The 25,308-nt window shown below is 37.8% G+C and overlaps 1 protein-coding gene across 4 annotated transcripts in view; it reads right to left on the bottom strand.

Moving 5' to 3' along the window:
- Nucleotides 1-9,881: 9,881 nt before the first annotated feature.
- The window catches only part of LOC5569070 (LIM domain transcription factor LMO4), a 194,707-nt gene continuing 179,280 nt past the window's right edge, over nt 9,882-25,308 (bottom strand). For all 4 annotated transcript variants that reach the window (XM_021847348.1, XM_021847345.1, XM_021847346.1 and 1 more), the window contains exon 4: nt 9,882-10,423. In XM_021847348.1, the coding sequence (XP_021703040.1) occupies nt 10,063-10,423 (361 nt within the window). In that variant the 3' untranslated portion in view covers nt 9,882-10,062. The remainder of the gene's footprint in view (nt 10,424-25,308) is intronic.

A 25,308-nucleotide genomic window follows, 5' to 3' on the forward strand; every position in this document is an offset into this window, starting at 1 on the left:
CTTGATTCAAATTCCGAACAGCACGAATAAATCTTATTCAAACGAATAATTTCGCAAACAAATCTATCAGAGCTACTTTTACTGGTCTCGAGCTAGAGAATCATCACTAAACCCCAGGTACAAAATAGATTGGAAGACGTTAAAATTGAATTGCAATTGACTGCAATTTCGTTGTAATTTGATGACATATTTCAGCGAAACATTTCAACCAAATCGCCATACAAAAACCGAGTGTTCGGAATATGAGTCTGTTCGGTATTTGAGACAAAACGGTATTCGAGACCGCACCCCTCAGGGTTTATTTTAATTTTTATTTTTTTTATTCACATGAAGTTTGGCTATTGCTGATTAACGCCCTGGGTTTTAAAAATCAGTTGTTCCGTAATCCGGGGGCAAATTGATCACTATTTCTAAACTTTTCGTCATGTTATCCTTTAAAATTTATATATTGTCAAATTGATTCCAACAAAATCAGTACTTCAATGATCTCTATCAGTTTATGTCATCATTTTTTGTGAAATAAAATTTCACATTTCATAAAACTAGTTTTAATATCAAAAATTCAAAATGACACATTGGGGTGAATATGATCATATTAATCTTTCTCAAACTAGATAGCAACGCTTTGCCAGAAATAAGTCACCGTCCTCGATGGCTATGTGAAATAGCAGACTGGCTGACCTACCGATCTGTGCTCGAAGAAAACCTGAACTCCTTTTCACCGGAGTCTATTCAAGACTAGATCAACCACATCAGCTCTGCCTCTTCCGGGTCGCCGCGCACTTTATTGGTGGACTAGTGAGACTAAGGAAGAAACTATGTCCTGACCATCCTGACCTTCTCCAAGCTTTAGAGCTGTACAACACTGCCCGTAGCACGTGTGGACATATCATACGAGAAGCTAAAGACAAGTCCTGAACAGAGTTTCTGGATGGAATAAATGAGGGCGAGCCTGCTTCTGAATTCTGGCGACGAATCAATTACTTCCAAGGCAAGAGAAGATCTCGAGGGATAGCCCTCATGGTCGACGGCACTTGTCTCACGACTCAGCTGTCATCGCATGTGAAGATTATGGAAAGAATCGTCAACCACCGCCTGGTAGGTTTCCTCGAGGATAATCAGCTACTAGATAGCCAGCAGTATGCGCTCCGTCCAAATTTCGGAACGGGAACTTCTTTGGCTTTGTTTGGCCAGATTCTGGACGAGGCTTCGAAAGCTGGTGAACATGTCGTGCTAGCATCTCTTGATCTAGCCAAGGCCTTCAACCGAACATGGACCTCCGGTATTCTCCAAAAGCTGATAAATATGAGAACCTCTGGGAACATGTTAGCATTTGTTCGGAACATTTTGGAAGGACGAACTGTCCAAATTCCCCAATCCATCACCCCAGTGATCAATTTGCTCCCAGATTAAGGTACCTTAAATTTCAATCAGTCATAACTGAACAACGGTTCAACTGATTTTCAAAATCATTTCACGTATCTCATGTGCATATTCCATAGTACCGGTATTTGCTCCTAGAGTGGTTCAAATTTCCCCTGGAGCAATAAACTAATACATTTTTTCACAAACCGAAGCGGCATGAGGATCAGGTAGTAAATTTTAACTGATTCTCATGCCGCTTCGGTTTGCGAAAATAATTTGTGTTGGTTAATTGCTCCAGGAGATATTTGAACCACTCTAGGAGCAAATGTTATAATTTAAGTTTTTTTTAATACCGAATTTCACTAGATAAGCAGACAAATAATGCATGTATATAAAAACATATTTTTCGAGCATCCCTATCGAGGCAGATTTATGTAGATCGTGGATTTCGCTTGCCAAAACCTCTACTACTATGCTAGAGGTTTGTAATCTTCGAAAAGAAATTTGGATTAGGTTGCACTTAATTTGATTCGTTTGGATTTGAACTTTTTGGGGTATAACTGATCAGTTTTATCTCATGATAGGAACGTCCTGGTAAAAGCGTCCATCTGCAAAGCTGTTCATTGAGAACAAATTTGCTTGTAGAATTGCAGAGAATATACATGTTGAAGCAGAAGTTTATTTTTTCAATTCATTCAAAATTTATATTACCGAAAATTACTAAGAACTACCATTTTTCTTAAATCTTAGCCTATAAACCAAAATTTAAAGCAATGATATATAGTTTTTCGACATTTACTTCATTGCAATGATTGAGAGACCATTCTTGAGTAGACATAGAAATTCGAGATCGCACTCAAAATTTGTTTTTGTTTAAAACATCCAGAAACCCTAGTTCCTGTTGGCTGCTGCTGCTGCGAATGCTTCCTTTCTGCTACACCATCTGGTGGTTTCTTGTGGTTCTGCAGCTGCTGTCGCCGATGATTGATCAAACTGGTGAGCAGAGAAGACTGCCCACCTTGTGGTTGATGTTGTTGTAGTTGCTGCTGCTGCTGTTGTTGTTGTCGGTTGCTTAGTATCACTTTCGGCCCAGCTGCTTGACAATGTCCCCCACGCCGTACTCCGGATTCAGTGCCTTAACCTTGTTCCGTTCGTCGTGGCAGAGCCAGAAGAACGCCGGCAAGGATCGCTTAGGTACGTTCGGATCCTTGAATGCCTTTCGCTTCTTGCCGCGGCCGACGACCGTGCCCTTAGGGGGAACATAGTTCTGTATCTCCAGCTCGTACCGCTGCTTGTCCTTTTCGGCCATCTCGTGGAAGCGCTGTTTTTCCTTGTCCAACATCTTCCACCGTTCTGCGCACTTCCCCCACGTATTTCCTAAATTTTATATATGTATTTAGGACCATATTTGAACAAAATGTGGGCAAACTAGCACTTCCTGTGCCCCAGTTTTGGACAGCTTGATTTTTGATACAGTCACCCCACGCACTTGAATCACCCACAATTTATGAATCAGCTGACTTCAAAAGACAAATCTATTATCAAACTTGTCACAAAACATCACAGAATTATTTTTACTGATAAGAAACTATGTGTAAAAATAATTCTGTGATGTTTTGTGACAAGTTTGATAATAATTTTGTCTTTTGAAATTAGCTGATTCATAAATTGTGGGTGATTCAACTGCGTGGGGTCACTGTATGATATATTTGTAACTTTCGCACCAATGTCTCAAAATACATTCATTTTCATAGATTCCGTCGATCATGGCAATTCAAACATGTACCGTAAAACGGGGTAACTTTGATAATGCGGGTAACTTTGATAGTACGAAATAACATAATTTCTGTTAATCAGTTAAGCAAAACGATAAGTAAAGAGTATTAGTATAACACTTCATGTCAGGACTTTTTTCGTTGGTAGCATTAACATATGAAGCTTAATATTCAAATATTAAAAATTGATGAGATTTTAGCATTTTTAAAACCCTTACAAACAATCTGTTCTACGGTCATTATTTGATGAAATTTTAAAGAGTTCGACGCTTATCCCTGACAACCCAGTTATAGTAGAACATAAATCCGGTCTCAAATTTCTAAGCGATTATAATTTGTACAAGTTGAGACCATTTTTTTAATCGAAATCAGAAAATTCCATATAATGTCAAATGCCTAGAGTCATGCAATTCTCTATTTGCTTTAAGTAATTCGTCGATTTTGTTCGAAACATACCTACTTGTTCTTATTCCAAAAAACGTTTGATTTAAGTTGAGCTCAATGTCTAAAGATGAACATTAATCGATACTTTTAACAAACATTCTTGTATACCAATACATACACACTTATAATGGTGTTCGTCGTGTATGTTTGAAAACACTTTTAAAGGCTAATATTACTATAAATTCTGATATTTTTTGAACAGAATCTATTATCTATATTATAATGCTCAAACAAGTTTCAACTGCAATGATGCTAAACAATAGTAGTGTGTATGTTGATTTTCATAAGTTTGCATACTCATTATCAAAGTTACCCGAATACCGAAAATAGACTTTCGTCAAAATCATATCATAATAATGAAAAGCCTTAACAGAGATCTTCTGGCGTCAACTGGAAGATTAAAAATAATATGAAAAGAGTGATAAAACTCATTTTTTTTGCATAAAATCGCTTGAGCCACTATTGGTACACAGTAGTTGCGCTAGTTCTCCAGTAGTAGACGTTCAGGAATGATACAAGGAATTTTAAACAAAATAGTTTATTTTTTCATAAGTTTAACAAATTTTCCTTGGAACAGCAATTAATATCTTTCGAATGAAGTTCAGCGATCATGTCTGGGATTTCTCTTCATTTATAAACATCCATTTTAAAAACTGCTTCCATCCGTTGATCCACTACTGGAACACGACGGCAACTACTGGTGCAAGGGAGCAAATTTGTTGCGTAAACTTAATTATTTATATGACTTTTTGATAAAGTAAAAAGCTAGGGGAAATCTATCCCCCAAAAATAGCGCATGTCGTTTTTATCGAAAATGTACGTTTTATTCCATAGTCCGAATAGAACTGGTACCAGCACTCTATACGCACAATTTTTGCGTCGCTATATGTCGATAAGGTACCGTGGGGTAAGTGGATACAGAAAAATCAATAGTCACCTTCATTGTTCTGTACGGCTAACGTGAATAATGTAATTTAAACTTTTTTCTGTTGATAACAAATGATGGACTAATATACTTCAAATCGACATATATTTCAATTTTTCTGATTGTTATGTATTGAGTATGAGGGACTTAAAAATTTGCGCCAAATGATCCACTTGCCCCATGGTGGGGTAAGTGGATCACCAATAAAAATAACCGGTTCTCAAAACAAATGTGGTGTAATTATGTATAGTAAGTGTGACGACGAGTACCCCCCCGGTAGACACCCGTCACAAAGAACCACAGGGATCTTACGGGGCACGCGAAAGGGTAGAAACTTCACCTTTGACAATCGTCGAAGATGTGGCAGACGTCAACGAAGGATGATAAGCAGAATTGATAGTCGGAGAGTTTGCGTAAACAAAACTTGAATTCGTTATTGTGCATTATAAAATTAATATTTTTTCTTATATACTAATTTGAACAATTGATCCAAGGTAGGGATAACTATTAAATGAACTTAAATAATATGAACTCAAAACCTACTTATATTACAATTAGATCTAAAACCTACCCTACGAGTACGGAATGAAAATTAGCCTAAAGTAAGCGAGAAGAAAACTGAAAAATTGTAAGTAGAGTGTAAAATTATATGTAACAGTAAGAATGACATTACTCTCGTATTTGTTATGAGTGCAAGTTGTGTTACATTTTGAAAATTTTTTAAATTGAAAAGTATCTTTATTTTAACAAAATATTATAAAAAATATATGTACGCTTATTCACACTAAAAAAAAAATATTGTAACTAGAATAATTGGGAGAAAAATCATCTATTTTATTCTCATAAGTATTGTAGACGTATTGTAGGATTATTCCTAGTGATGTATTCGATAAATACTCGTAGTTTAAAAATAATAGTTACATTTCTTTTTGTTTAAAAAACTGAAATCTTTTTATTCTATCCGTGAATATAATTGTACCATCCGTCTAGAACAATTTATATCGTTAAATAAGGTACGATGATATGCTTTCCATTGGTAAATTTGTTTATTTTGCTCTATCGCAATTAAGCTTAGATAAACCACGAAAAGTTTTGTTTGAATTTTGAAATATTCATTATTTTAAATTTTTTTATACCAGAGAAATTGAAAATACTTTTAGGTGGATTAATTCAAATTTTCTATGGAACTTTGACAAAATTAAGCTAGGAATGAAAAAAGTTAAAGGAAAACAACATTTCAGAATATTCAAACTTATAAAAATTCGCATAAGCAGTCTGCTAATATGCTATAACAATGCTTGATCCACTTACCCCAACCCATTTAAAAGTAGGGGAAAGTGTACCATGTTCAATTTATCTGTATTTATTTATAAAAATCACACATTTTGTATTGTGTTTTACTCAATTAGAACTGAAATGCTCGCCATGAGTTGAAAAACTAATAGTATTCGATTTTAGACAGAGATACAATGCATTTTTGATTGATAGAAAACAATTTTGAAATTAATTGATTTTTGCAGCTTACAAGTTTGCTTGAGTTGGTGAACGTGTTTTACCAGTTTTGCAATAGTATTTGTGTGGACGTAAGAATATAACCTAAAACGAAGCAATGGTGCGAAAACATTCAACATTTTCAAGTATTTATGCTTAATATGGACAAATGATCCACTTACCCCACTGATACACTTCCCCCACTGTACCTTAACTATGATATCAGTACTTGTTTCAAAAGTATAAAATAAAAATCTTCAAAACAGAATGCAGAAATATTCAGATATTTATTAAAAAAAACTATCAAAGTTTTACCGTTGTACGGTAGTAAAAACAAGAATAATGAACATCCAGAACAACACCGTAAACGTTATAATACACCAAAGAGGTTTTTGATGGACATCTTGCAAACCCAAATTGTTCTTGTGCATGTTAAAAAAGCTTTGAATTGACTACAAAATACTATTCTTGGAATAAAAACATTCGGTGATGTACAAATTTGCAGAAATCTAGCTAAAGAGCATACAAGACAGAGCAATGATTACATAGAATGACTTCCACAGTATTAAGGGAGTGTAAAATGTGTATCGGATGATCCCAAAACTGATTGAGTTTTCAGGGAATCCTGAAAATGGTATTTAGAGATGCAAACCTTAAAGTTCTGGTGTTTGCCAAAAAAAAGCAATATTATAAGAGGCATAAATGTTCAGAGAACATTCCCACAGTTTAGTAAGGAGAACTTTATTTGCCCTTTTTCTTCTTCTTTTCTAGCGTTACGTCCCAACTGGGACAGATCACGCTTTTGAGCTTAGTGTTCATATGAGCACTTCCACTTAACTGAGGAGCATCCTTTGTCAATTGACCATTTTTGCATATGTATATCGTGTTGTCTCTGGAAATGTCTCAAATAAGTTAGTTAGAAAATCCTTTGTAACATTCCATCTGAAAGTTTCACAGGAATCCGGCAAACGTTTGGCAAGAAATTGGCAGTCCAGATAGGTAACAATAATGGAGTTTGTCTAATAAACACGTGATCCCGCCGGAACATGAGGTAAAATCCATATTGTTAGAGAATCGTGTGGACTCCATTATCCGTTTTTTTATGTTTATCAATTCCCGTACGAACTTATCAAAACCTACCCCAAGGGATTTCTTTCGTTTCTAGCTACATCCGTCCAGTACGCACTTTTTTCAAGATAGTTTTCTTTATTTTCTGACCACAACTTGCAGGACGTGATTCACGCGCCAGAGCGATTTTCTGTGGTGGCAATTTCCATTCTGCTTCTTGCATTAATCAATAATTGGGTTTACTCATTAGTCAATAATTGTAATAAGTCATTTCATTTATATCAATAGCTTTAATAATATTTATAATTAAATGGATATAATTACAGAGATGGCTGTCCATCGATTTATTCGAAATAATTTACAAGATTTTCACACTTCTATCGAGCCGAAATTAGCGTCGGGGTTTCCGGGAGGGGGGAAAACCCACTTTTCTGTCTACGTCTTGATGATTCGCATTCATTCCAACTGTGTGTGTTTGGGTGTGGTTCTATGAGAGTGTTGTGAGTCACCCATACAATTCTTACTATTATATAGCGAGTTAAGAGCTTAGTTTTTTCTCTGTCGTCTAATGGCTATTGTTTTAGGTTTTAATGAAAGCATGAACAAATTGGATCACCTCCTGTATCTATTTCTCGTCGTCACTCGTTTCCAAGCTCGGAGGGAGGCTTTGCGAACTGATAGTTGTTCACAGGTAATGTAATCGGACGCTATCCACGATCTAGTTTAGTGTTCATCAAACCACACCCAGCGTAACATCTTGGTGAAACATATTGGAAGAGTTTACGAGGTGTGGGATGTTGAATCCTGTATCGGGTTTTTTTTTGTTTCCACTCATCCTATTCTCAGTATAAATTAATCAACAAACAAAAAAGATACAAGATGCATCGAAGTTTTGGTAGAGTTGTAGTATTTTCTACAGCTTAATCGATTCGTGTGTTTTGAATTTAACCCTTCTTCTTCTTATTGGCTAAAGACTAATCATTAAGGTTCGGTTTCTTTATACAAGCAAAGCTTATCACTAATCCTCTGTATTCAGTTTTGAGTTTTGTCTTGTGGGTGTGTATTTTCTGCGTGATTTTGGGAATACTTCGTCATTAATTTTACTAGTTTAATTTGAGAAGATTTTGTTTCGTTTAAAGATCTCTGCGATTCACGCTCTAGTAGTGGTAAGGTATTTTCTGTAACTCACAACTTCTGAATTGTTTACATTATCCATTAATTTTCAACATCACATTGTGTTTCCTTTAACTAAACAGTTTGCAAACAAAACAACTATATTTACTTCGTTTTGCTGTCATTTATCATGAGTTAAGGTCTCTACAGTCGGAGAAGTTTGATGAGAAAGTGAAATAAAATGGCACATTTTGTCTAATGATCAATCCATATCGATTCTCGGCGCTTCTATTGATTGGAAGTAAACTTTGAGTTGAGTGGATTCGGACTGTCTCTATGTACAACATTTCACTAGCTCTCTTGTTTTTTTCCCCTGTGGGAGGACAAATTGTAGATCTGGAGGCTTCCCCGCCGAATCGAGTATTCAAGCAGACGCATGGTACATTGAGCGTGTAACATCCAGTGTTCCTCTTACAGAATTGTATACCCATCATCGTTTCCCTCGTTCTCGGGATCGTTCAGATCGGTATTGGTGAGGGACGAGGTGCCCGTTAGTGGGGACGATAATTTATCGTTATCGTCATCATTATTGCCAGGTCCGGTAGCAACTCCACCGTTTCCTCCGCCGAGTGGATTCATCTGGTGGTGAAATGGGTGATGGCCACCACCGTGATGCTGTTGTTGGTGGGAAGAGAGATGATTGTGGCCTTGCTGCTGCTGATGGTGATGATTATGTGGATTATTGTTATTATCGTTAAGTGTGGTATCAGTATTTGGTTCAATTTTATTAAGATTATTATTTAAATTATTCATAATTGAGCTTCTTGCCATCAGGACCGAGTCGGCGGATTTGATTAGATTGTTGCTACCGTTGTTGTTGTTGGGTGGGCCGTTGCTCAGGGGATTGCCGCCACCAACGTTTCGCATAGGATTGAAATCAGCTAAGCTGTCGCCGTTGTCCATTTTGGAGAGACCGCCACTGCCACCTGTGCCATTGGTGTTAAAATGATTGGCATACATGGCAGCGGCTACGGCTGCTGCCGCTGCGGATGACGATTGATGAAGATTCATGAACGCTAGCGAACCGTTCCCTGCTGAACCACCGTTGGCCATTGAGGACGCTGTAGTGTTGGTCGCACCGTTGGCTCCAGCAGTTGACGCTTGCGATGCTACCGAACCGGAAGAGGTTGAAGGTGGGGAAGTGTATAAATCAGCTCCATTGCTACCGCTTAGATTAAACATTTCCTTTTTCATCTGTTGATTGGACGTTGGCGTCGCATTGCTGACCGTTCCCGATGCCGTATTCTGGTGAGACTGCAAATGATGCTGTTGGGCCACGGCGGCCGCTGCAGCTGCTGCTTGTTGCTGTTGGGAGGCATAGTCGTAGCATGGTTTTAGCAGACCACCCGGATTTGGGTAATTGAACTGATTAAATTTGGCGGCATGTGGATGGCCGGAGAAGTTTTGCTGCATTGTGTGAGCAGCTCCAGGAGGAAGGATACCTTCCGAATGTTGCAACAGTTGCTGATAGTTGCGTGCTGCGTGGTTCGGATATTCATCGATATTACTCAACTTTCTCATCAACCCCATCTCTTTGCCGTAGAGATGACTGTACAGTGACTGTTCGGTGACACTGTTGGGTCCAACGTTGTTGGGTCCATTGGCGACCGAATTGTTACTGGCATTGTTCATATGGTTGGTTTGGATTGGTGGCAGAGGCGAAGAGTTTAGACGAGCTAGGGCTAGATTCCGTTGCGCGGTAAGCTCCAGATCATCCAACAGGGCAGCCGGTGTCGTCGCAGCTGTCCTTGTGCTGGGCGTCTCGTCGATTCCCACCGGTGGACGTTTCACCTTGGGCGGACGACCCAGCCGGGGTCCATCTCAGTCTCGCGACCGCCGTGGTCTTCCGACCTTGCCCTTGCGGAGCGGGGGATTCGTCTGGGCGTTGGAACTCTTGACCAGCTTGTGCCAGTCCTGTTCACACACTAAACTTCCGCCCAGCATGTAGTACCGGTCACCTTGCACCAGATGGCACCCGCACTTGGAGCACTGGAAACACTTGAGATGAAACACGTGATGCTGGGGGACGGCCTGGCCATTGTTGTTGTTGTTGTTCGCCCCGTTTTGGTTGCTGGCGTTGTTCAGGTTGTTGTTTATCGTCGTGTGCGAGGTCGTTCGCATCACAAATTCGTTGGCGGGTATCGTTTGGTGACAGGCGGAACAGGCTCCTGTTCCGAATAACCTGGAAGGAAGAAGAAGAGAATGTATGTTAGATGGATTTTTTTTTTGAGAATATTTATCTGTACAATGTTTATATTATAATGCTTTGATTTATTCAATAGTTGAGATATGAGTCAGTTATAGAAAGTTGAGAAGCGTCATCAAAGTTGAAAGCCCTAAAATATCAAAACCTGAAAATAGGGTAAACTAATATAAGGCAAAGAACTGCTTGGCTAAAATAATGATTCACTTAAACATGTTTGTTTTCTCGACCAAATCACCTCAAATATTGGAATAAGATGCAACTCATTACGACGTATTATAGCAAAATGTTGGCCCAATAGCTTTCAAAAAACTCTCCTGCAAAAGTGAATGAAAAGTGCCAAGAATGGGATATTGCTCCGTCCACAAAGACTCTTTTGAAAAAAGGTTTGGAAAATTTGCTTATGTGTTTTTAAAAAGTATATTTGTATATTTTTAACGAAGTTTTATAGTCAGCAATATATGATTTACTTCTTGAAAAGTTTGGCAGCCAGAATCCTGCGAGCAATTTCACTCAAATTTTACGATATACCGTTGGAAATTCTCTAAAATTGTCAGGACGGTGTAGATTCCTAATAAGAATCTATAGGGTCTTGAGGATTCCCAACTAACAATTTTAGCGCTATAAGCCAAGAATGTTTGCTTTGTGCTGTATAACAGTTGAATTGAAGCAGCGAACGCAGCAAAAAAATGAAAATAGAACGATTAGCGTTAATACAGCTGAAACGCAAACGTTATGCAGCTACAAATCTTAGCTGAACAAATTTCGTCAGTTATCGCTTTTACTGCTTTCACTAAGCTGTAACTCAACACCGTAAAAGATAGCAACCTAATGATGTGGAATAAAAGTCGCCATCATCAATCCGGCTGCTTCTATACAATATGATTTGTTATGCTGCTCAATATATATTTAAGAAGCGCTTTGTCGTTAGTTATACAGCGAGCTTACAGCAGTATGCTGTAAAACAACAACTTGTGGCGCATCTACTCAGCTTGTTGAATGTAAACATTGCATTGCATTGGCATCTTTTACGATCATTATAAAATATTGTGTGAACCGTTTTCGATGTAGAACAAAACGTTGTGTTTTCTTTGCCTTTCGATATAGACTGTGGTGGCAACAAGGACAGCGTCGAGACTTGTGGATGCAGAGATCGTGAGTTCGATTCCAAGCGGTGGCAGGTAACATTGGGAACATTAAATTCAGATACTTATGATATGAATTCCGGAAGCTGTGAAACAGCTTGAAAATAATATTTAACCGATAATACAGTTGCGAAATGGTTGAGAAAGCGCCTTCCGAATATATTACACAGCTACTTGTCGTATAACTGTCGATATAGAGCAATGATCGGTATGAATAAAAGCTGCCAACACAGCTTAGAATTAGCTGAGTAGATTCGCCAGATTTGTTGGTAAAAGGATCGCATAGAAGCTTTCGTTCGTATGTACAGCGCCTTTACTCAGCATAAAGCCGTATAAAGAGAGGGCCTAGAGAATGTTTACATTTGCACTAAATGTTAGTTGGGTTCCCAGAAGTTTATCAAAACCCACCTGTCTCCTGATGATGTTGAGGACTCAACAAACATTTTTGCTGAACAAGAGTTCAACAAATCAATTCAGCTACTAATGTTACTTGGGGAGAAACAAATGAATTTTAGTAAACTGATAAATGATAGTAGAAATTCGAAGGATCACGCGAGTAATCGACAGAATCCTACGAGAAGGAGCAATCTCCAGATTCCGTATATTTGGAGTTCCACTCGAAATTCTCAGGGTTTATATGAATGCCCAGAATCCCATATGGAATTCCCCATATTCCAATTATCAAACTCCTGGGTCTCGTTGAAAATCATTAGGATCGCACAAACAATATCCAAGAAGTAAGGAACAAATTGTTTTTTTTTAAGTGCTAGTGTTAGCGTAGTTAACGTAGAGGGTTAAAGATTCTTTGAATACACAGTATGCCGCAAGTGATCTCAGTTTGGTCAGTATTTTCTAGATTCCATTAAAAATCCTCAGAACCCCGTTGGGGCAGGAGGGATCTCTATGTTGACCTAGTTGAAATGCCTACCAGGAATCCTAAGGACAACATTCTGAATATTTATGTTGGATTGGAATCTTCCTGCAAAAATATTCAAGATTCTGTTGGAAATTCCCAGCTTCCCGCGAGCAATTCCAGTCATAATTTACGATATTACCGTTAGAATACTGAAATATTTTCAACGGTTTTCGGCTCTTTCAGTCTAGAAAAGCAACTTAAACGTCTTATTCATCTACTTTCCTTACATGATGAATTACAGCCAAAAGCAAACCACAAAGTTAGAAATTCCCTAAAACCGCCAGGAAGGTAGATTCCTGCTACGAATCTATAGGGTCCCTAGAAATCCCAAAAGTTTATCAAAATTCACCTGCTTCTCATGGGGATGTTGAGGAAAAACAAGTGCATTTTAGTAAACTGATTAGTGATTGTAGAAATTTTAAGGATCACGCAAGTAATCCACATAATTCCACGAAAGTTCTTAGGATTTTACTAGGAGAAATATCCAGATTCCGTATATTTGGAGCTTCACTGGGAATTCTCAGGGCTTTATATGAATGCCCAGAATCCCAAAGGGAATTCTCCATATCGCAATTATCAAACTCCTGGGTCTCGCTTTAAATCCCTTCGATCGCATAAAAATTCCTAGAAGTACTCTAGGAAAGTCCAAATTGTAATTTTATAAACGTTCGTGTTAGCGTAGTTAAACCCAAAGTTTTGTGTAATTACTCCTAAAATATTCAGCAATTGTCCATACCTATAATAAATTCATGATCTCACTAGAAACCACAAGGTCTTCAGCTTTGTTGTAATTCTGAAACTTTTTATATGAACTTGAAGCCATCATAAAGCGTCGCTTGTCGCTGTCGGGGATCCAGTTAATCAGACTCTCCCACAACATCGATTGACTCCTTGCGTTTTCAAGTTTCTTGCTGACATTTTACTCATTCAGGCTTATTATGCCATTCGGATGAATAGCGACGAGCAGATCTTATAAGAAAGCAGTCAACTTCTGTCAGCTCAGTCGACTCATCTCTCCTAACCCTGTAAATAGAATAAATTTAACTACCTTTGACATTTTGAGGTGAAAAAACAGTTTATGCCCAACCGTGTTATGTCTGGTTACCACATTTAAGATTCTCAAGTCAAAAGACCAAACTCAAAAATATTACTGAAAGCTGTCGTTGAATAAAAAACAGCAGTTATGTAAAAATAACGATGACATTTTTAAAGAATAATGTACTCTATAGAGCTTGATAATAACTAAGCAACGAAAGTGTTTGCTAGGCATTATTTCCAAGAATAATGATATTCTGGAAGAATGATAAATTCATCATATTTTTATGTTTCTAACGTTATAGTACTATAGATTTAGGAAGCTGAATATTTTGATTAACGTAGGAAAATTATTTCTATAACATTTGAAACAATTTCGTTTAGAGTTCTACAAAATTTAGTAAAATAAAACGTCCCGTATTTGAATTCAAAATGGCTGAAAAATAAAATAATTGACAAGAATAATTAAGCCTATATAGACAATGGCATATATTGTAACCATGTTTTAAAGCGTATGTAATATCGTATAGATAGATTCATTACTGACTGATGAAAATCCAATATTGATCAATTTTGGAAAACATCCAGTTTAGTTCTATATCTGTTGGACAAAATTATTCCCCAATAAACCATTACAAAATAATTTTCCAACCAAATGTCTCGTCGACGAAATTTCATTTGACAACACGATCCAAAGGCATTCGACCAAATGTCCATTCGACCAAATGTTCGTTCGACTAACTGTACTTTTGTCCAAATGTACTTTCAACCAAATGTCATTCGCTCAAACGTCATTCGACCAAATGTCCTAAAGCCAGTGCGTGGTGTGTGTCTGTCTTTTATTTCTTTCGTGGCTTTTTATCTTCCACAAACGATACATGCCATGTGGATAAATAGAAAGGCTCGTGAGTCAATGACCGTTTAATTTTCCAAAGCATGGTTCCAGTGTTTTGAAACTAACTTTTCGACTTTTTGATTATCTCCTGAAAGCTTTTCAAATACTTTATACACGTACTGTCACACTTTTAAACACACATTCCTCTACCGTCAAAAAATGGTCGTAAATTTTTAATGATCCCTTAGTCATAATTAGCTAGGATCAGGCTTGATAATACTCCTCGGAATTAGAGTTACATATTTCTCAGGAGCACATAAATGTACTGACGAGCCTCCAACCAAACCGTTTCTCAGCTCATCGAAATCCTAGTGTGCTGCGCTAGATGGAGGCTCACGAAAATTCTAAAAGCGCGCGCTAGGTGATGTGCTCTCGGGGAGACTCGTCACATGCGCTGCTCGGCGCTACGGCTCGCCATCGGTATCCAAGTTGTGAAACAACTGCTTAGTAACGAAGAGCCTCTACAGCTATTTTCGCATCATTATGCAGGTGTCTAGATCAGGGATGAGAAATGTACTGTAGCAAACATTTACCACCTCGACATTCACATTTTTCTACACGACCATCAAAATCCGACGCAAACCATGACCGTTCAAAACAAAAAAATGTCACGGCTCTTCAAAACTGTAATCTTCTTCTTCGCAACGTTTTTTCAAACCTGAATGCGTAATGACTCGAGCACAGTGGTGACACGATTTTTCCGGTTTTCGGGGTTTTGCATTTTTGCTCGATAAAGGCAGCATGAAATTGAACTTGTTTATATGTATCGCAACGGAATGATTGTGCTCTTGCTGTTAACGCTAATAGATATCAATTAGTTGAAAACACAAGCGAAATATTAGCGATTGAATTATTTTACACTTTTCTCAATCATTCACCTCGAGATGGCTGCCCGAAAACGGTCATAGTGGAGAGACAAAAACAGTCAAGCAGTGTGTGAACCGTTGGCAGCGCAACACCTGATGGTATTGATGCTGCTTCTGCTTTGTGTTTTGGTTGACTGGCAGAATCGATGAACTGTGGCAAATTGTGATCACAGTTCTCAAGCCTGGTCTAGATGGCCTACATGATATGATCGAAGACTCGCGATTCAAAAGTTACAATTTCGATCCTCGTTGAAAACTTTTGTAATCACTTCAATTATTGCGCTGAATTTTAAACAGCACATGTGACGGAGCGCATGAGACCGCAGTGAGACACATCTCAAGAAAAATGAGGCGCACCAAAAAAGGTCTCACGATGTACAGCGCTCCCGTGCGCTTACAAGCAATGAGGCTCCTGCACCTAAGGCTACAGCACGTGCACAGTAACTCTACTTGTAGGACAGTGAGATACAGTGATACCTCCATTAGTCGATGTTCCATAACTCGATATCGACTCATGGAACCATACTAAAACCAAAATTTCATGGTTAGTACGATGGTCCCCTCAAACTGCTTTCCAAAGCATTTGTTTCCATTACTCGATATTTCCATGAGTCGATGGTCCCTTCAGATATCGACTCATGGAGGTTTGACTGTATTGTCAAAATATTGTGTACGAAATTGTTCAAAAAAAAAAGCTACGCATTCATCCATTGCTAGCGCCACCCTACTGTGTGTGAAAAGCGACCCTTTTCCAAGGTGCGTTTACTCAGTACACGCATGCGACCTTCTTGGGTTAAATGTTTGAATTAATGTTTGACATTAAGTTCCTTAACTTTATATCACCTATTATTTGAACAACCTCAACCAGACTATAATGCTTTAGCAAACGTACACCCAAAACAAAAATGTTCAAAATAGTCGAAAAAATGTTAAAAAAAACTGCTGTTATTATTCATAATTTCACCTAGTTTCTCACTTTTTGACAGGGACAGAGAAAAGCTTGAAATTTTGTGATTACAAAATACATACATATTCATAAACGATACGTAACATTACGACTTATATTAGGTTTGGTTCACTAAACATTTGAATGCCGGAAATTTATTTGAAATCATTAGACGTTTATGAATACTCTTTTAAGGCAAAGTAGGCCGTCATTAAAATATGTACGCGTTATCGATGATTGCTGCTAATTCATCTCTCGATTTCGAAGTAATGCAAATCGGTTGGTTCCGTGCCGACAAACTTTAAAAAAGTATCAGCATACTTCCTGCATGTAATCACATATAGTGATACTTTTTCAAATCAATGTCATTAACGAGGACTGATTTTTATTCCTTTTGAATTTCGAACTGCAAAATCGACATGGCAGCTTAAATGAATGGCGGGCTACTTAGCCTTAACACAGTTTTATCAAACCACAATATTTGCAAGGAACTGATAACTCTCATCAAGCAGGATTGGAAAAATTGCTCGAATTCCAACACCCCTTTGCCGCGAAAGAAGTAGGTAGCCGATTGAAGATAACAATGATCAAACAACCATAAAACTGATGAGCATCCATCTGTAGCGTAGACAGGGTGGCGACTTCGAACTCGATGGAGCTGTGATTAGACGGTGTCATCGTCGTCGTGTGTATTCCCCCACCCGAGTTGTATGAAATCACTTCATACTCTTCATAGATATGGCTGGGTGGGGGTACGAGCAACGATGATTTTCGTAATGATCGTCGTTACCAAGCAGCGCTTGCAGGGTCGAAGGCAGGGCTGAATAAGAGTTGATGCCAGTTTGTTGATTAATCACATTAAAGTAAAATTTCTACCATTGAAACGAAAAATGTGCCGTAATACATATATAGCAGTTTTGAAATAAAAGCATGAAACGACCTCACCAATTGATTTTCTATCCTGAGCAGCCACAAAAGCTAGAGAATTATGACTATACCTAGTTTAATATAATACATATGTGGGCTTCATGGCCGTGCATTTAGCGGCGTTTAGGCGTATTGCACCACGAAGCGTGGGTTCGATTCCCGCACCAGTCGGTGGAAACTTTTCGTCAAACGAAAAATTCATCACTGGGCTACTGGGTGTTCCGTGTTTTCCGTTGCCTAATGTTCGTTATTGTTCAGTCTTTGGCTGAAGATGGTGTAAATTGTCTTTGGCGATGGTTTTCTTCAAGTCGAGTTTTGTACACGACACTGAAGATGGCCTTACAGTTGAGGTCGGAATACACGTATCTGTCAAAGGATATACAATCTAGTGGAACTAAATGGTATAGTACTAAATTCGATGTATCATCTACTTATAGGTATTCCACAAGACAGCTCGAAGATTTATTAACAAAAATAGTGATTTTAATAACCATTTCACTGAAAAAACGTTAATTTAATTACGTTTTTTTTATGAACACAGTGGATTAAATTTTGAATTTAGTGACTAGGTCGAAAATGTCACTAAAAAAGTGACCCGCTACCACCCCTGCGAAAGGGTTTCCGCCGGGTGAAGTGGCTGTCGATTGATTGCCGGCACTGACTGAATTCTGTCCCGCCGGAGATGAAAGGCGATGGTACAGCACATGTACGATACGAGTCGGGAAACCTGGCCCCTTGCACACACATCATATTCATCTTCTCCCAGGATGGGGTTTATTGGATGGAATTTGTTGCGCCAATATCAAATGGTTTTGCGAGGGGTGCTGGTGGACGCATGGTCAGAGGGAAGTAATTATTACAATAAATTCAATGCTCGCTCAGCTATGAATTATTCAAAATGTTCTGTATTAATTAATTTACCTATAACGAAATGAAAACGAACTCGGGCAACCAATTCAATTATTATTGGGGTAGTGAAGAGCCCGGTGGTTTGAGTCTCTGCCATCGCTAGGTTTGGAGGGTTGATGAAGAGACCCGGGGTCTTGGTTGGATGGAACCGATTCGAAGCGGGTGGGAGGAGGGTATTAGAAACGATGAAAGCTCATTGGCGTAAAATTGGGACTGACACGAGAGGGCTTTGTGTATGTGAAGTTGGATATTTTTGGAATTGGCACTCGTCTATGATTTGCTACTCGAAAACGGGGTGTGGGAATATTTTGCAGGCCTAATTGATCAATTTACAGAACCATATCAGTGCCATGGAGTTTAATTAATTTAGAGTGTGAAATGACTGGCACAGTTTAATAAACAGATGAATAGTTTTGCGGAGAATTGGTCAGGGTTAGGACTTCAGTTAGCAATAAGTATCATGTATAGGGTTTTGCAGTACGGAAATTATATTGTTGTTCAAAAAATGGTAGACAACTATGATCAATTTCATCTGTTGATGAACTGAATAAATTTTGTTTTAATAATTCCGTTCTGCTCTCCCAATTATTTCTGTTAATACTCCTAAATTCTTCTTCGACATCGTTTTGGGAAAAAACACATGCAGATGTTTTATGCACTAAAATTTCATCTCTCATTCGATGGATTTTCTCTCTGAGGAAATTCCAGCAGAACCTTCCCAGACAGCACTTTCATCGTAAAATTTAACGATAATGACAAAACTTGTCAGTTCTGCTGTTCAAAACTATAGTTTTCCACTCGTTCTAATTAGGAAAATGAGCCTCAACACCCAACCCCTTTATGGGGGAAACGCCTGACGAGCGAAACATAAGCTTATTGAAGTTTATTTTTTTCGCAAATAATTACCGTTACGTGCAAGCAGCTCATCCTGGTCGTCGGTGCTGTTGACGGAAAATCCTTCTTTTCCAGAAGTGGGTCGCCTTTGCCTCCCCGTGGCAAAAGCGATAATTAAGTCATTGTTTGTCTCTAATTATGCATGCTCCTATACAAACACTATCCCGCTCCCCCTCCTCAGCGATCGTCCTGTCGTCCATCGTTGCCCGGAGGAACCGACCGAAGTGTGAAAGTTAAATTTAATTCTTCTCCGGGTCTCATCTTCTTTCCACTTTCGCCAATTAGATAGTGGTGTCCTCTGTTGGGAATATTTAGAAATTACGTCCATTAAACTCATTTTTGAAATTTCAAATCTCGCATTACTGGATGATACATTCTAGATAGGCTCTGTCATTTTCAAAATGGGGTCCTCCTAAATGGCGAACGTAATTTTCGAGCGACCCCTTCCCCGGCAACGCCAAAGTTTAGTGTCTTCATCGGTTTCACCCTCATTAGCAATATCCTATAGTTTCAAGTTTAAATAAACAGCCAACAACGAGAGCCACCGCCAGGAAGCTTCGACAGGACCCTCGATACTGTGTGCGCGTATATGTGTGTCTATGCATGCAACCGAGCAGGATCCCAGGACTCCCGCTTCACCCGGGATACGGACAAAGGGGACTGATCCCACCGACCCGCAGAACTATGGGTTGGTAATAAAAATTGCGCGACAATAGTCCAAAAAAGCTTGTTTGGGTAAAATAATAAAATTATAAGTTGAATTTTTAATGTTACCACAAAGTGAGGTTTTAGAACGGTGATATCATTTAATTTATTACAGGATTTCATTGAGAGGTTGGTTCAAGTAAAAGTGATAATTTAATCGATTTCTTACCTATTTTTTAAACCTTGCTGATGTTATCAAAACTAAACAAATCAACAAATTGTATTGGTTTTATAAACATAATAAATTTAAGTTTTATGAATAGTCACAAATAACTACTCATTTAGCATGGGTCCTCTCATCAACCAATGGCATAACTAAGTGTAGGTTGAATTGATTAAAAAATGAAAATAAAATTGATTTTTAAAATTTCATAGGGTACTAAGTTAAATATGTTATAATAGGGCCACACCATGAAAGTACATACAGATCGGACTCGAATATCCGGAGACTCGATTATCCGGAATTTTAGGCTCGATTATACGGAATATATTTTTTTGATATTATTATCTTTCAGTTTTTATGCACAATTTTGAGATTATTTAGTACTGCAATATACAATATGAATGGTTTAGCAGTTTTGGATGTAAGTAAGAAAAGGGGAGGAGGTCGAAATAGGTTTTTTTTGTTTATGCCGATCAAAAATTTATTTTGCTTCTCAAGACCCCTAGTGTTCCTAGAAATAATTTCTGGCTACGCCACTCCATCATATAAATAAAACAACAAAAAAAGATTATATTTAAGTTCTTTTATCGCATATTTTAATTTTTCTTTTAGTGATTCGATTATTCGGAGGGGAAAACAAAAATCAAACTCCGGATAATCGAGTCCGACCTGTATGGGATTTTCAAAACAACATTTTATGTGTTGTTTTTGGACATCCTCTATGTAAAGATTATAAACTTTTGAAGACATGTGATTCGAATGGAATCGTTGTAAATTTCAATGTTTCGTTAGAAAGCACCATATCTTCAATTTCTAAAAGAAGTTTTAAGGAATGGATGCGATTAAGTGCCTTTAGAGACGTTTTGCTTAAAAAAAAGTAAATAACGGACCAAACAATAATTAAAAAGATACTAAGAGAAACCGACCTTCACCTTGACCATCGGTGAAGTATACATATCTTTGTTGCTTTTTAACTAATCTGGGCATTTTTGGCATCAATATCTTCAAAAATTAAACTATGACAACTTCGTCGAACAAAATATTGTCTCAAATAAAAACTAGCCTTGGTTAAAAGTAGTTTTCTCCAATTTTTTTTCCTCATTTTACTAAAAAAATCATCTTTGTTTGACCATAGCATTATGAATACTCAACCGAATCGAAATCTTTTTACAAGCTTTTTTAGCTCATAAGATTGTTATGAAACTGTGCATACGGCTTATTTACAAAAAAAAAAATCGCAAAAAAATGCAAAATAACAAAAAATAAAATGCATAATACATAATAATGCATGATTTTTTTTAAAGAAAAATAACTTTTTTTCAAATTTTAGCTATTTTAACGATATACTACAGTTGAAACTGGTTTTCTCATTTATTAGAACTTCGAAAGGGTCTTTGAAATGATTTTGTAACCAAAACTTGTTTGCATGCGTCCAAAATTCAAATAAAAAAATTTCAAAACAATTAAATGAGTTTCAAAAGTATGTAAAATATTGGGAATCGGTTGAATATTAATGAAGTTATGGACAAAAAAGATAATTTTATTAGTAAAATGAGCAAATATTTCGAGAAAACTATTTTTAACTAAGATTTTGTTTTGTTTTGGACAAATGTAGTGTTCTACAAAGTTTTCGTGATTAAATTTTCAAGAAAATGTTGCTAAAAGCTTCAAAATTGGTTAAAATCTCTCACTGTTGTTCGTAGGCACGCTTAGGAGAGTCGAATTAGGCATCTAAGAGAGCCGAAAGAAATGAAGGGTTGTGAAGGAGAATATGGGGTCGAGACGGACTTTGGTTTCAGGTCGGCCGATTGCACTGCAGAATCGTTACCCGTCTACGAACTTCAGGTTTTAAACATTAAAATTGATTTTTGAAATTTCATAGGGTACTAGTTAAATTTTTCGATAATTAGGCTACAACACGAGAATCCATCTGGAATTTGTAAAACAAAGGTTTATGTGAGGTTTGCTCATGGGGTGTGTGTGGTTTCTCGGCTATGCCACCAGAGCATAGTAGGCCGTTGTCTAGTGTTAAGTTACAGTCTGTGCAGCTTAATGGCTGAAGACGGTGTCCGTGTCTTAAAAATGATTCCTCTTAATATTCCACAAGATTTTCATAAGCAATTGAACCGGATTCAATTGGAAAGATATTCTTAGCGATTTCTCAAGAGAAGTTCTCCGCAAAACTATCTGCATTTTTTCACAGAAAATTCTCTTTATATTTCTTTATAAATTTTCAAAATTCGTATGATGTAGCTCCCCACATTTCTTCAAAATTCTCTCGAAAATAACTATGACAGTTTTTGAGCAATAAAAACAGCTCTTTAATGAATGTTCGAATCCTCTGAGCAGAATCTCAAATAGAGAAACTTTGAAGTAGATGGAGTACCGTGTACCTTTTAATTCCGCTCCTAAATGCTTATCTTTGACAGATACGCGTATTTCGACTACCACTTGCAGTCTTCTTCAGTGTCAGTTACTCGTATCCACTGTGGATACGAGTAACTGACACTGAAGAAGACTGCAAGTGGTAGTCGAAATACGCGTATCTGTCAAAGATAAGCATTTAGGAGCGGAATTAAAAGGTACACGGTACTCCATCTACTTCAAAGTTTCTCTATAATAAAAACAGGTAAAAACAGTAGATGGATTCTCAAATAATCCATTTGAACATGGTTGAAATAATAACTGGGAACTTCTGGATGAATTATTCTAGAGTTGCTTGAGAAAATATTTTTACAAATTTCTTCAAAACCACTGAAACAAATCTCTGTAAATATTCTTGGCCCGTAAGGAATCTTAAAGATTGATTTGTTTCTCAGTTAGTCTGTATGTATTAATTGAAGCTGAAAGTGGATGGCGGCTGCTCAGTCAAGTATGAATGATCCGTTGGTGAGCTCGTTTCATACTTTTATTTCAAATCTGTAAAATATGTATGACTGCACCTTTTATTGTTACAACGGTGGGACGTAAATACATACAGTTTCACGTATTTTCTCGAAACACCTTTTTCCTTTAGCATTATTTTTGTAATTAAAACAACCTTGAATGGATCGAAACTGTAAGTGTCAGCATGAGAGTGTTATGTGATGATTCAGCCATCCTTTGAGTAAAATATGCCTTTTCCTTTGAGTAAAATACGATAACACATACTTTCTTACTGACAGTTGGATGAATGTTACGCTTAGCTATTTGTTCAACAAACTTTGAATGGTTCGTCTCTTCATGTGTCGATATTATTTTCTTCTACTTAGAAATTTTGCGTATCAATTGAAAATGTTATATTTATATGCATGTTTGTATCTCACAAATAAGAGCAGAGTTGCAGTGGTTAACACGGTCTCCAATTAGCAAAGGTTACACATTAGCATTACTTCCCTCAATCCCACATGACTGCAAGGACGTGAACGGCGCCGTTATTGACCGTGTATAAACAAAGGCACTGAATTATGAACACTGAAGAAGATTATGGCCAATCCGAACTGAACTTCTAGTTGATTCTTTGTGCATCTTCACTGACTTCTGGCAATCATGGAACAGCAACCATAGATATGTGTAGTCAGTCTAAGATAAACTAAGCTATATTTGAGAGTTCACAATTTTTCAAATGATTTTTGTTCACTATGAAAGTTTTTGGAGTTTGGTTGTGAAATTTCAATTTCTGGCCCACAGTGCGAAAAAGAGCCTCCTTCTCGGCTCCACCGTCGCGTTGCTTCGTTTGGCAGCTGTTAACATTAATTACGTCAATGTTGGACGAATAAAGGTGAGCTTCTTGTTGGGACAATGGCTCATCCCGGTGCGGTACAGTTCCGGGATACGGGAATGGGACCCGGTGTGGGACGATCCGCAACTCATCAACGTCGATTACGATGAGAAGGACGTCGTCGTCGAACGTCGACGGCGGCGATGCGATGCCGTAGTCGTCATTGTAGACGTCGTTCCCGCCCGGTTCGTATACGGTTTGATGAAGTGCGACGGAGTGGATGGCCATGTGCCGTGGGATCCCTTTGGTACTAAGTAGTGTAGAATAATGACGATAATGTGGGTGGGGGTGCTATCTATAGCTCCGTCGACACCATGCACCTACAATGCCTTACCGATTTTGGCATCAAGTTATTCAGCAAGATCAAGCGGAGGGTCGTGAGTTAGAGTCCCATCGGTCGAAGATCTTTTCGGGTTGGGAATTTTCTCGACTTCTCAGGGCATGGAGTGTTTTTGTATCTGCCACATGATGTACCTACACATGAAAAAATGGACAATCGGCAAAGAAAGCTCTCAGTTAATAACTGTGGATGTGCTCACAGGAACACTAAGCTGACAAGCAGGCTTTGTCCCAGTTTGAAAGTTACGCCATAAAGAAGAAGAAGAAGTTGCTAAATTCGGGAAGGCACTGTTTCATACAAGTAGGTACCACAGCGAACAAGCCGGTAGAATCGAGCACTATCGAATATCAAACCCTGGAGGAAAGTAAGCTCTCGACCCGCCATTGAGTGAACTCGCCAGGCTGTGCGTATGTAGGTGTGTGTGTGTCATGTTTCCGCTCGGTGGTAATTAATTTGTTAATTAATTAATTAATTAGATAAGTTAATTAAAGGAGTAGGTATACGATAGTTGGACGCTCCAGGGCGAAAACGAGTGGTAACGATTGGGAACACCGAAGCGTGCACAGTTTTATAATTGATATACTTATGTCGGTCGCACGTCATCGTCGTCAACGCCTGCGGTGAATCATTAATGGGAAGGATTATACCGATAATGATAATGAAGCAGAGCGAAATATAAGTGCATGGATGATGATAAAGAAAAAAGATTGACAGAGAAGCGGGCGCTGATTTAAAGGGGAGAGACTGATTGGTAGACCAAGGATAAGCTTTTACGAAAAGAAGTTTAAATCGCTGTAAAATGAAGTATCCTAGATAATGGGTGTATCTTTGATAAACCAGTTCGCATATCAGACTCCATTCAATTATATTCAACGTTCAAAAGTCATTGAAGCAAAACGAATGCATTACGTGTTTCGAATTTAATGTTAGTTGTATTTTTTTATGCATAGCCATTTATTGATTATTTCTTTAAATAATTTCTCTAGTTACCACTTCTACTCTTTTAAAGTTATTGTTTTCAAAACACAACATATCTCAACATATTCTTATCTACTCCCGAATTATTCAAGAACTTCTTTAGCAAGGGGGTTTCTGATATTTATCGTATCTCACTTCCAGAAATTCTTTTCAGCGTTTCTTTAGAAATGGATCAATCCTCCAGATTTAATGATACTTTACAATATTATTCATCCCTGATTTACTTGTCGAGCAATATGTTCCATCATTCAAGGATTTCTCGATAAACTGAATTGATCCATAATAAAGATTGGAGATAATAAAACTCCTGCAGAAATAAATCTTAATCCGGATGTTAGCTTAAAACCAAATGTGTGGCTTTGAGATAATAATTTTAAATGTTAAA

Source organism: Aedes aegypti, chromosome 2 (assembly GCF_002204515.2).
Source record: "Aedes aegypti strain LVP_AGWG chromosome 2, AaegL5.0 Primary Assembly, whole genome shotgun sequence".
NCBI classification, from domain to species: domain Eukaryota; kingdom Metazoa; phylum Arthropoda; class Insecta; order Diptera; family Culicidae; genus Aedes; species Aedes aegypti.